Source organism: Microtus pennsylvanicus, chromosome 7, assembly GCF_037038515.1.
Source record: "Microtus pennsylvanicus isolate mMicPen1 chromosome 7, mMicPen1.hap1, whole genome shotgun sequence".
Classification (NCBI taxonomy): Eukaryota; Metazoa; Chordata; class Mammalia; order Rodentia; family Cricetidae; genus Microtus; species Microtus pennsylvanicus.
The window spans coordinates 22,630,579-22,643,310 of record NC_134585.1 but is presented as its reverse complement, the minus strand read 5'-3'; the positions used below and the strand labels follow the sequence as shown (position 1 = coordinate 22,643,310).

The 12,732-nt window shown below is 51.1% G+C and overlaps 1 protein-coding gene across 2 annotated transcripts in view; it reads right to left on the bottom strand.

Annotated features, from left to right (window-relative positions):
* Adamts14 (ADAM metallopeptidase with thrombospondin type 1 motif 14) overlaps positions 1 to 1,865 on the bottom strand; it is a 67,468-nt gene extending 65,603 nt beyond the window's left edge. For both annotated transcript variants that reach the window (XM_075980173.1, XM_075980174.1), the window contains exon 1: positions 1,549 to 1,865. In XM_075980173.1, the coding sequence (XP_075836288.1) occupies positions 1,549 to 1,630 (82 nt within the window). In that variant the 5' untranslated portion in view covers positions 1,631 to 1,865. The remainder of the gene's footprint in view (positions 1 to 1,548) is intronic.
* Between the last annotated feature and the right edge of the window lie 10,867 nt (positions 1,866 to 12,732).

Here is a 12,732-nt window from a genome sequence, read left to right as displayed (position 1 = left end):
GTAAGAGGAATCTGGGAATTCCCTTTGGGGAGGGGGAGATGGACAGGCAGCGGTGAGCATCACCTATCACAGAGCCCTTAGCCCAAGTTCATTCATTTTTCTCCTCATTACTTCCTGAGCCTCACCCATCAGGTAGACATAAATTTGTGAACGTACATTCTTTCTGTAGCTGTCCGGTCTTTTATATATATATATTTAGCAGAAGTAAACAAATGATGTCAAACAGAGTCCCATCACCATAGCAACAAGCCTTCCAACTTTGAGCACTGCTTAGAAAGGGCTGAAATTCCAGACCTGCCTCAACTCCCCCTGAAGTCACCAGCCTGGGGTAGAGACCTCGCCACGCTCCCAAGAATGCCGCTGCCAAAACAAACACACCTAGAAACCCAGGGGATCCGGGCCCTTGACACAGATAAAGGAGGGGCTGGAGAAGGGAGTGAGGGAATGCGCTGTTATATATTTTTCCGAGGTTAGAAAGGAAACTTTTTTAAAAGCATCGAAGTGGCTGTGAGACATCTGCACTGCCCAGCCCCAAGCAGGATAAATATAGAGCTTCAAAAATAAAAAGAGACACGGGGGGTGACCTGCCCACTTGGGCTGACTGAAGTGTGAGGTCATGGCCCTGCGCTCTAGGCCATTTGCCAGTCAGTGGGCCCCATCCTCATGCAGTCCTCTCTCTGTGTGCACAGCCAGGCAGGAATGACAGCTCACTGGCTCCCAGGCCTGGTGATTCATGGACACAAGTTGGAAGGAATTTCCACTTCTCCATAGTCGTATCCCTCGCCTCCCCAGCTAACAGCACTGATAAAACACACAGAGAAGGATGCTCCTTTAAGATCCCCCGGGGGCCATTGTAAATGGGGGGGGGTGTCCCTTTATCTTTTCGCTGTGACAGGCAAAGGAACCCAAGACTGTGTAAAAGGGGTCCCACTTGCGCACATGAACGTTCCCTAGAAATGACAGAGCCTTTCTGTATGCCCCCAAAGCACCCAAAGGGTATCCATGCTGTAAGATGTATGTGGTATGTCTCTGGTCTATGCCTGGGAGACAACCTATAGTATCTGAGGATGCTATGTCGTGGGCTTGGAGGGGAATAGGGGAAGAGCCTTTTTTTCTGATCAGAAGCAACGGTGCCCACAGTTTTCTGCTGTGGGAAGCAATCACCTGCTAGCCTGATTCCGTGTGGGACAGCCAGACATGCACACTCAGACACGCATGTGCACACAATTCCACAAGTGCCACCCAAGTTGGAGACAAGGCATTAAAGATCAAGAGAAGTGGGGGAAGACAGGGGGAGGGGTAGCTCACTGTGACTTTTTCTCAGGGGCAGAGACGCGTGTTCTCAAACCCCTCCTGCAGGTCACTTCGCCAGTGAATGGGGCAGAAATGGCTAAAAGCAGCCAAAACGAAGTAACTCAGCCTGAACCTGGTGCACACCGCCTTCCACCCGCCTCGAACCCTGCTAGGCTGGCTCCTGCATCCTGGGGCTACTCGGACCCCTAGTACCCCAGAAACCCCCACGTCCCCGCGCTACCCGCACGCACGCACCTGGGGTCTGACTGCCCGCGGCCGCGCAGAGCGTGCAGTACCAGGGCAGCAGGCAGGGCAGCAGCGCGCAGAGCCGAGCCATGTGGCCGCGCGAGGACGGGAACCGGCAGGCGCCCGAGTGCCCGGTCTGCCAGATCGCAGAGCAGCCGGCAGCCTCCGCCTCCTGCCGGCCCGCTCCCGGCCCCCACGGCAGGGCGCCTGCACTGGTAGCTCCAGCTGCAGCCGCTCTGTCCACCCGCGCTGTCCCGAGCCGCCCGGACTCGGCGAGACCGGCTAGGGGCGCGGGGCGGGTACACGGGCAGGGCGGGCCGCGCGGCTCGGGCGGGGGGCGCGGGCGCTGGGGGCGGGGGCGGGCCTGGCGAGCCACGGCGTGCGGCCCGAATCGGAAGTGCCACGCGGAGCCCGCGCGCGGGGGCTCCTGGCGCACGGGGCGATCGTCCCTTCAGACGCCAGAGCTTTCCGGAGCCACGGCCTGAACAGCTTCCCAGGACCGCTCCGCCCCCTTTGCCGGCTCTGTGACTACTCCAGAGCCATTGCTCTTAGGGGTGTCCCACAGCATTTTGATGATGAGGATGGGGAGTTCCCGGGTTGCCCTACTAGTTCCTGACCCCTTGGATATTCCCACTTTGCAGATGACAACACCATGAACCCTAGGGTACTTCTGCTGTCCTGTGTTCTAATCAAGAGCAGGGCGCAGGAAGGTGAAGAGAGGGGCCCTGTACGGTCACTCAGCCCAACTGCCCAGATGGAAATCCCAACTCTGAGCCTGTTTCCTCATCTGTGGCATAGCTGTTAACCACAGGACACAAAAGACACACAATAAACGAGGAACGTCCAGTATGTCCACCCCGCACTCTATAGCCTGAAGTGCGAAGAACAGGCACAGCAGATGCTGGCTTGACGACCTGTCGAGACCAGTTCCACAGTCAGGGCCCACAGCCCATCAGAAAACCCCACATTCTTGTTCCACTTTACAAGTATGTTCCATGATTTGAAATTAGTCTATACTTCAAAGTACTCATATGATTGGCTTCGCTATTTTTATTATTTTCTTGTTTGTGTTTAACTGTGCCAACGGCTTTGAAATGACGCTGAGGTCTGGGGAGACCAGCTCATTTCTGAAGTCAGCTCAGAAAGCACATGCCCATTATATTCCAAATGACATCGAAGCACTCATTTATAAATGGCATCAACCACCAGTGAGGTCAAGATAGGGCAGAGGGGGCTAAGTGTGAAGTTGATGTGGGCAGGAAGTGGGCCAGGGTCGAAGCAGGGTCAAGGAGATGAACAGGCTATGGGCTGCAAAGGTTCAGCTTCAGAACACTGCAAACCTACTAAATGATTCTAAGATAACGATTTGCCTGCCTGGGGCCTCAGTCTTTCAGGCAGTGAAGTGGGAACAGATGTGGCAAAGTGATATAAGAATAGCTCCCTTGCTCCCTATGGGAAAAGCCATCCCAGAGATTACTCTAGAAAGCTCAAGCACCCTGGCCCCACTCCTTCTTCTCCTCCTTCTCCTCCTTCCTGCCCCCAGCAGAGCAAGTCAAGAGGCACAGACTGCAGCTGCAGCCCCAGAGGCTGAGTCATGAGCTGTGGGCTGGGGCCTTCCCTGGAGCCAGCCTTGGCAAAGGGAAATCAAAACCTCATCCTATTTCTCTGCCCCCACCCCCTTTCCCTAAGGCTACAATGGTTGCTTGTGTTGGCCAAGGATTATGTGTCCAGGCCCTTTTCCACTGAGAAAGGCTTTGTTAGGGAGAGGGCAATGGGGACAAAAGGTGAGGAAGTGGCTGGGTAGCCCTGCCTCTGGACGTGAACAGGGCCTTGTGAAGAAACCCACTCTTGTAGCCTGGAGGAGTCTCCAAGGAAGGCAAGTTCTGGGTTTCCCAAGCTGATGCCTTGGGAGAGTGGCTTGGAGGGACGGGTGGGTGGCACTCCATGGGCAATGGCCTTCCCACACTTATCCAATGTTCAGTGCAAGGTTCCAGGGAGGAAGATGCTAGATGTCGTTTGTCACCAGGGGCTAGTCAGAAGAGATGGCTCATGTTCCAATAAGCTTTGCGCCAGGTGAGAGAAGTCTGGAGAAATGCCAGTGGCTAGAGGAGGACGGTGGCTAGTAAGGACAAGGGATGTCTGGGAGGAGAAGGAGCCTGGGGAAGACAGAGAAGCCAGATGAGCAAAGGATGTGTCCCGGCTGGGAGGGGGCCATGCACAGAGAAGGTAAACCAGCCTGCCTGGGTGAAGATCCCACACAGAGGAAAGGCAGCATTAGCTAAACGCCATGATCCAGTTACCCAGAAGGAAAGAGGAAGCGGGTGTGTGAATTGAGAGGTTACATTGTAGCAAGTGTGCATTGAGAGGTTACATTGTAGCAAGTGTGAGGGAGAGCCACTGAGCCGGCTGGAGATGTGCCCAGCCTCCAGCCTGAGCTCCTTGGAACCACCAAAATCCCAGAGGGTAGGGTCTACAAGGGCCAGTCTTCGGCTCAATAGTTCCACTAGACAACTGAGGTCACACAACTGACTCAGCTGGGGGGCCAGACCCCTGACCGAGGTCCCTGCTGCCTCCGCTGTGGAAAAAGAGCCTCCACATTTCCTTCCCTCCTGCTTGTGGTCCAGGGTGAAGATTAGCTGGCTCAAGGTTGACACACGTCTTTACTTTGGGGAGTTCCCGATAGCCCCTAAGGGTGTGAGTTTGTGACAAGGGGCAGTGTTGTCACAGAATGTATCCAGCAAGTGGCTGAGGTTTGTTAAGTATCAGCTGCTATCATCGCAAACAAGTCTGATTACTAGCTGGAGGAGGTGAAAACCCCAAAACACAGGAAGGGGGCTCTCATCTTAGAATCCTTGATGCAATCAGTGGCTCTGAAATTCTCAAGAGAGGAAGAGAATCCCACCAGAGCTCAGTGCAAGTCACCACGTTCACCTAGACAATCGGGACACCAGGCAGCCTGGGGCTCCCAGGTCACTTCTGAGTTCATGGAGCAGACTCGGAAGATCTTTCAAATGCAGCATCCTCTTCCTAAGACGAACTCATACCCACATCACCCAGAACATAGCACGCTTTTCCTGAACAGCACGTGCTGTGTTTCTAACAGATCTCCTCTGGCCCCTGGAATCTTCTCTAGTTATAGCCAGAAGAGACAGCCCCTCACATCGTGTGGCTCTGTCCGTTTTCAAATCTCTAAAGCCTTCATCAGGCTCAGGATAGAGGCTAGACCCTTTGTTGCCCATCCTCCTGCCTCCACAGCCCTCCAGCCTAGCTCCTTGCAGGCACTATGCTCACCCGGCCTCAGGACCTTGGCAGGGCTCTTCTCTCTCCTCCAAGGGAGCCAGTTCTTGCTGCGTTCTAATGTCATCCTGTGTATTTTCAAGATCAGCATCTGCTTGCTCCCATCTTCCATAGGGAGCAGGGACCTGGGAGGGCTTTTTAAACTCCAGGGTCCTCAATCCCTGTGTTGTGTACATAGTAGGCCCTCACCAATGCTAAATCATCAAATGAGTCAGAATCAGAGAAGGATTCATCCCTGGAGAATCTGAGGGCTCAGGTGATTCCCAGAACAACCCTCACTCCAGGGGAAAACTCAAGACATGCATGGGAACTGGGAGTCTATGTGAAGGTCTCCAGATCCACACTGGGGCGGGGATGGGGAAGAGGAGAGATCTTTCTGGTTTCTTAATCTTAAAAGATGTTGAAAACAGAAGCAGTCATCATAGCTAACACTTGACATGCCTACCTTGATCTTCTCAACAGCCCCAGGTCAGGCAGCTCAGACCAGAACCCACAGCTGGCAAACATCCATGCCCAGGTAGTGTCCCACAACCAGTGAGCTTGCAAGCACAACGGCCCCTGGGAGATGCTGCCTCCCTGTGTTCCTTTTTAGTTTTCAAAACGTCTTCATGATGGCAACAATAGTTGTGCTGACTAGACAGATGTCAAATTGACACAAACTAGAGTACTGGAGAGGAGGAAACCTTGATTTTAAAAACGCCTCCATAAGACTGGGCTGTAGGCAGGCCTGTAGAGCCTTTTCTTTTTTTAATTTTTTTTATCGATATTTATTAAGCTCTACATTTCTCTCTGCTCCCCTCCCTGCCTCTCCCCTCCCCGCTTCTGCCCTCCCCCAAGGTCCCCATGCTCCCAATTAACTCAGGAAATCTTGTCTTTTTTTGTAGAGCCTTTTCTTAATTAGTGATTAATGGGGGAGGGCCTGGCCCATGGTGGGTGGGACCACCCCTGGGCTGGTGGTCCTGGATCTTATAAGAAAGCAGGCTGAGCAAGTCATGAGGAGTAAGCCAGGAAGCAGCATCCCTCCATGGCCTCTACATCCGTTTCTGCCTCCAGGTTCCTGCCTTGCTTGAGTTTCTGTCTTGGCTTCCTTCAGTGATAGAGCCAAATAACCCTCCCCCCCAATAGCTTTGGGCACATGGTTTCATTGCAGCAGCAACAGCCCTAATGAAGACAATAATACATACAGAAATGTGTCAATTGCTTATTTTACAGGGGCACAAATTGAGGCCCAGAAGAGGATAGATAACTTTTCAAGACCGCACAGTGAGCTCGGGGATAGAACACTTGCTTAGCATTCATGAGACCCTGATTCCGTGCCCAGCACTACAGAAAAATCTAAGCACAACAAATATAACGTAAGCTCTCAGCTCTTACCCAGGACCACTCTGAGCCACTTATGGTTGATTCAGCCAAAGTGAAAGGACAAAGGGTTTGGAATTCCTCCTCCCTCTGCCCGAGAGTCAGGGTCTTGCAGGGGTAAAAGCCAGTGATTGTCAAATATGGAACCTTACTACAGAATGGGCTTACTCCTGTGCTTAGTTAGAATACAGGTTCTCAGGCTCTACCCCAGACCTGCTGGATCAAACTGAGAGAGTGAGCCCAGCAGCTAGCATGCTGTGGGAGATTCTGATATTTGCTCAAATTTAAGGGTTACAGTTCAACTAAACAAGATCTTAAAAAATGGGCCCAATTAGGACTGAGAATAAACACAGTTTTGTGACCTGCCACTCATCCTGGCTTCCAGATTTCGGTTATCCCAATCTCTGATGCCTGGCCTAGAGCATAGTTGAGCCCCAGTGGCCCCAGGCAGAACTCTGTGAGCATCCAGAGGACAAGGAGAGATCCGTGCTTTGTGGCCTTTTTCCACATCCTCCTTGTTCTTCCCCAGCGTTTCCTCCGCACATTTTTGGCAACTGTCTAATGTCCGTATCTAGGAGACCCGGCTGGGTTCAGCTAACCACAGTGACTGGTCTTGCATTACAGAACGGAGGACATCCCCCGAGAGCAGCTGGGCCGTGAGGTCAGCTAGAAACAGCGCTGTTTGCACCCTGTGTGTAATCGTTGCGTGGCACGGTTGCTTGGTGTTGGGGGGCTCAGAGAAAGGAAGTCTCCTTATCCCTGTGGGCTGGAGGCCAGAAAGGACAGCTGTCCTTCCCAGCTCTGGTTCTGTGATTTCCGCCCCAGAAACTATAAGGTCTGTGATTGGGATGTGGACATCCTCTTCCCCAGAGGCCAGTGGGGAAGCAAAAAATAGCATCTTCTGGTGCTTCCTGGAGCCCTGAGAGAGTCCATCGGTTTTCTACAAGCTTTTCTTCCCACCTTGGTGCCCTTTCAGATGCCATGGTGGCACCCCTCATCGACGAAGGGTCAGGCCTTGATGTTGCTCCTTTTTCTAGAATAATTAAGAGTACCTGCAGCCAAATAATTGTTTTTTAATGTTAATTAGCATCTCATGAAAAGGAATTCCAGGCTAGTAAAATGACTAGCCAGGTGAAGGGACTTGCCCTCAATCCTGACAATCTAAGCTTAGTCCCAGAATCCTCACAGCAGAAGGTGGGAAGTTGTCCCTGAGTGTGCCCAATATGCACCCACCCACCCCCCACCCCCCACACAAAACACATAAACAAATCAACAACTAAAGAAGAAATCTAAAAGTAAACCAGTTCTTGAGCTGGTGAATCTACCACCTCAAAATGATTCCACTCGTTGTGAAATCAGCCCACGTGTCCATCAGCAGATTAATAAAAAAAAAATGTGGTCATATACACCACAGAAATTCATTCAGCCACGAAGAAGAAAGTACTTACGTCATTTGCAGGAAAACTAAACGAACTGGAGATCACCATAATAAGGGAAATAAGCCAGACTCAGGACACACGTCAAGCATCCCCTCAATTATTGAGCCTAGATATCGTGTAGATGCACAAAACCACTTACATATGATATTTTAAAGCTCTCCTTCCGTGCTGCCTTACTTGATGCTTAGTCTCATCTTCAGGCTTATCCCCTCTTTGTCACAAAATGACTGCACTGCCCCAGATGCAGTAGTGACCAGGCTCAGTGGAAGAGGGGGACGCTTTCTTATTGACCTTTTGCTTTATTACTCAGAAATGCACACGTATATAAATGAAGGTAGAATAGTACGAAGACCCCCTCATTTTCTCAGTACCCAGCTCTATCGTTACAGTCACACGGCCAGTATCACATCAGTGCTAGCCTCCGCACCCAAGCTATTTAAAGCAAACCCCACGCATCATCTCTTAGTCAGCATCCATAGCTGACAGACAGCGCCTCTGACTCCTTTAAAAAACAAAATCAGGGCCAGGGAATGGCAAACCTGAGTTTGATCACCGGCACCCATGTAAACTTTGTATTTCTGAGGATGAAGACGCAGAGACAGGAAGTCCCCTCCCCCCGGAAGAGCCAAGCTAGCCAAATCAGCAAGCCCCAGGTACCAGTGAGAGAGACTAACTCGAAAAGTTGAATGGTTCTTCATGAATGACACCAGAGGTTGATTTCTGGTCTCCACATGGCCACACAGGAACACATCCACACACAAATGAAAATTTCAAAGCACAATAGCAAAGCAAAACACAAAACACCATGAGTTTGGTGGACCCCAAAATCCCTAAAAGTCATTTCTCGCCATTTCCCAGTTAGCACAAAAAATCCACTTGTTTTGATTTTGCAGTGTAGAGGCTGAGCCCAGGGCCTCATGAATGCTAGGCAAGTGTTCATACCAGAAGCCATACCCTCAGGCCGTGACCTAAAGTATCGTCTTCTTTTGTTTTATTTGAGGTTGGGTCTCACGTAGCCCAGGCTAGCCTTGAACTTATTATTTGGACAAGGATGACTTTGAACTTCTGATCCTCCTGCCTCCACCTCTCAAATATTGGGATTATAGAAGGGTGCTACCATGGCCGTTTTATGAGGTGCTTGACATGGAACACAGAGCTTTTGTGGCAATGAGACTAGAAAGGCCACTTGCTGTAGAGAAAAGACAGAGGCGGGTTTACATACACATTTAATATCAGTGCTCGGGAGCAGAGGCAGGCTGGTCTCTGAGAGTTCAAGGCCAGGAGCTTTCTATATAGAGTAGGCAAACAAATAAATAAATTTTTAAAAGAAGAAAAGAGAGAGAGCCCGGTGGTGGCGGGGGGGGGGGGGGGACGGAGTCCCACCAGCCATCAGTCCGGCTCTGTGAGAACCAGGGAGCAGAAGCCATCAGATGGAATGACACTGGGTCTCAATTTCCTCTTTAGTCTTAGAAACTGAAAGCCCTGAATGACTGAGAAGCCCTCCTTGTGACAACCACTCAGTGGTAGTCTGGCTGGAGGTGACATTGGGTCATTTCCAGGATGAGTACCCTGTCAAGCCAAGTCGTGCAGATACCTGGAAATCTTTGCTTTCGATTTGGTCAGAGCTTTTGCAAGCCTCATCTCAAATATCAGCGGTCCCAAGGTGTCATCTACGTGTTCTTTAAGAGGCGAGCACCTACCACTACCCAACATCCCGCCATTTTAGGGGACAGGGATGTTTATTGAGCGCCTGCTATGTGGCTAGCACCTTGTAAAGTATTGTGGAATCCCCATTAGACGTCAGTCCTCCCCACTCTGCTCCCCGATTTCATAGTAGGAAGGTGGTTCTAAGGACTCGAATGTGCACCTGCTTGGGACCTAGCAGGAGGCAGATAACCTGATTTTTGTATATGATACCTAATTTTCCCTATAAGAGTTTAAGATCTTGCTAGCTCAGGCCGGGATTACAGACTTGCAGAATTCTCCTAGTTTAAAGAACTATGCTTTTCTTCCCTCTTTTTTTCCAGGCAGGCTTGTAGACTTCTGGGCATATGTGATCCTCCTGCCTCAGCTTCCTGGGAAGCTGGAAGTACGCGCAGAGCAGCACCACGCCCGCCTCTCTCACACATTTCTGTTTTGTTGTTGCTGTTTATTGAGATCAGCAGGGCCTGTGCCTGTGACCCCAGCACTTAGGAAACAGAGGCAGAAGGATTGAGAGTTAAAAGCTATACTGGGCTTCTAACAAAAGCCTATCTGAAAAAAAAAGTAAATGTATTATTTGCTTTTTGTTTGCTTGTTTGCTTGCTTTTTATTTTGTTTTGTTCTTTTGGTTTTTGGTTTTTCGAGACAGGGTTTCTATGTTTCTGGCTGCCCTGGATCTTGTTCTGTAGGACTGGGCTGGCCTTGAACTCACAGAGATCTGCCTGCCTCTCCTTCCTGAGTACTGGGACTAACGGTGTGTGCCACCACTGCCTGGCCCTTGATTCAGTCACCCGCTGGCTACTTTTGGGCCAGTAGAGCTGAGCTCCTGCCTTTGGTGGAGCTCAGCACAGAGTCATAAGAAGATGAGGTCTCCAGAGAGCGAGGTGCACAGAGAATTGAAGTACAATGCCAAGACCCGAAAGAGCCCATTCTGCACAGACCAGCACCTAGCAGGCAGGACAGGCTGTGTGTGAGTCAGTCAAGGATAACTCGTCCAATGTTGGGTTAAAATGATGTTGCTGACTTTTCCATGGCACTCTGGTGGCAAGGATAGTGTCCTCATTTCAGAAACAGGGCGAACTGAGGTCCGGAGAAGCTTATATACCCAATGTAAGGGCACACAGCTCGTTGGGACTTAGAAGCAGCTCTTGAGACTCCAAAGAACACAGTCCTCACTCTCTTGTCAGATTTGCAAGCATTCAACCTGACCTTTCTCGCCAAACTGTGAGCTTCTCCACCCTGCAGGGAGAGAGGTTTAGCCTTAGAGTGCATGCCCTGCCACCACACCTGAACTTGACCCCACTGCAGGAAGATTGCAGGGAACACCGTGGAGCACTGAGAAAGTCAGAAGCGGGCCCTGCAGTCAGCTTGAAAAGTGAGTAAGGCTATCAGCCTTCAGGGAGGAGTCTTGAGAACTCGGGGTAAGCGATCCATCATCTTCTCTGACAACTGACGTGACACCTGGAGCCGCCACTATTAGTCACCCTCCAACCACGGTGCTGTTCTTCTTTGTTAAGTCCTAGCAGCTGAACCCAGCTGGGCCCTCCAGCAGCCCCAGAGTTTGGCTCCCAGGCCTCAGGGCTGTTTTTGGCAAGATGTCCAGCTCAATTAGCCAAGTCAGCATGGGTAAGCTGGGAGGTGGTAGGGTGGGAACCGGGTCAGAAGTTCCTCCCAGGGCCCCTGATTCGGTCACCAGCTGGCTACTTTCGGGCCAGTAGAGCTGGGCTTCTGCCTTAGGTGGAGCTCCGCACAGAGCCGCAGAGAGATGAGGTCTCCAGAGGGTGAAGCGCATGGAGAACTAAAGGACAGTGTGAAGACCCAAATCTGGATGGAGCTAAAAATGACCTCCAGATTGTATGGTACAAAAGGCAAAGCCAGCACCCCTGAGCTATGCAGCCCTGCAGCCCACGGCAACTGGCCCAGAGCAGTTTCCTCTGGCTCAGAGGAGCTGACCTCAACTGAGTCTTCCAAAATAAATGGGTAAGACGCCCAGCCCCACTGTCCAGAGAGCAGCTAGAGATATGTCCTCCCTGTAGGTCAAGCGCCCTATGACCTCACCCTGCATACTGACCGGGCAAGGAAGGAAGACTCACCCATTCCGTTCCCAGAGACTGGCTTCTGTAGTGAAAGGCGTATGTTATCAGTGTTCAAAAACCCGAACCTAAGATCTCAGGAAGAAATGTCAGTAATTGAGGTCTAGCAGCCCATCTGTGGGAGAGGTACCAACCCTGCTTTGGGTTTCAGCAGCCCTCTGACCAGCTGGGCTCAGTTTGGACCATCCTGAACTCTCCATCAGCGCTGGTGTTCGCTGCTAAGTTAGGCAAACTCCTGCACTGGCTTGAGGGGAGAACCTGCTGCTCTTTAAATGGCGGTGAACTTATTTCCAAAGTCGTCGTTTTTGTTTCAGTGAAAAAAACTCTTTGGAAAAACTTACAAGGAACGTCTAAGGTCACTACGTCACTCTGACTCATTCTTTTTAGGCAACCTGAAATAAACTTGGCTCGTTATAATACTGAGCTGAGCATGCCCGGTAGCATTCATATCTGCCATATTTCCTCTCTGAGCACATGGTCTAGGACTTGCAACCGAGCATGCTCAGGAATGTGTCAGCCATCTTTCCTGTTGGAAGGTGGCTTTGTAGGAACTTTAAACTGAGCGTGCTCAGAAGTATGCCTGCCCCTGCCTTGACTTTCTTATATGGATATGCATAGAATTTCTGGTGTTTTCTTTGTCCCCCCCCCCCCGCCCCGGAGAGCAAATAACTCAGGGCACACATTGCTTGCTGCAAGTGATAAACCTCTCATTCTTTTAGCTCCTGAGTGAGCCGTTCAGTTTTGCACTCACTAAGACACAAGCCTGCTGCATTCACTTCCAGGGCCCTAGGGTGGTTCTGAGTAGTGAGTTGTGTCACCTCTTTAATCCCAGCACTCAGGAGACTGAGACAGGTGGACCTCTGAAAATTCCAAGCTAACCAGAGCTACATAGTGAGTCCCTGTCTTTACAAAAGGAGTGGGGGAGGGTGACATTTGAGCAGGTGGTTTCCGTCTCAGCTCCCACTGACAGCTTCATTAGCTCGGAGGGACCCTTATGCCTGACTTCTCACTACTGGCCAACTGTGCTTCCTTTTTCCATTATACCCCCTCCCCCCCACCCCCTGGCCCCCGCCAAGGAGACTTTAATTGCCTGGGTCTTGCTTCTCCCCACTCCTATTCCCTTAAAGCGGACGGGAATCGTGAGCAGTGACTGGACAGGGGTGGGTTGTCTGAGCACAGAGGGGCTGTCTGACAGACCGTGACAGACATACGAGGGCCCCTCAGGACACAGACTGAAGATCCAGGAGCAGTGTATTAAGGAAGAAAGGATTTCTTTTGGCTCATAGTCTTCGGGGTTACCATCC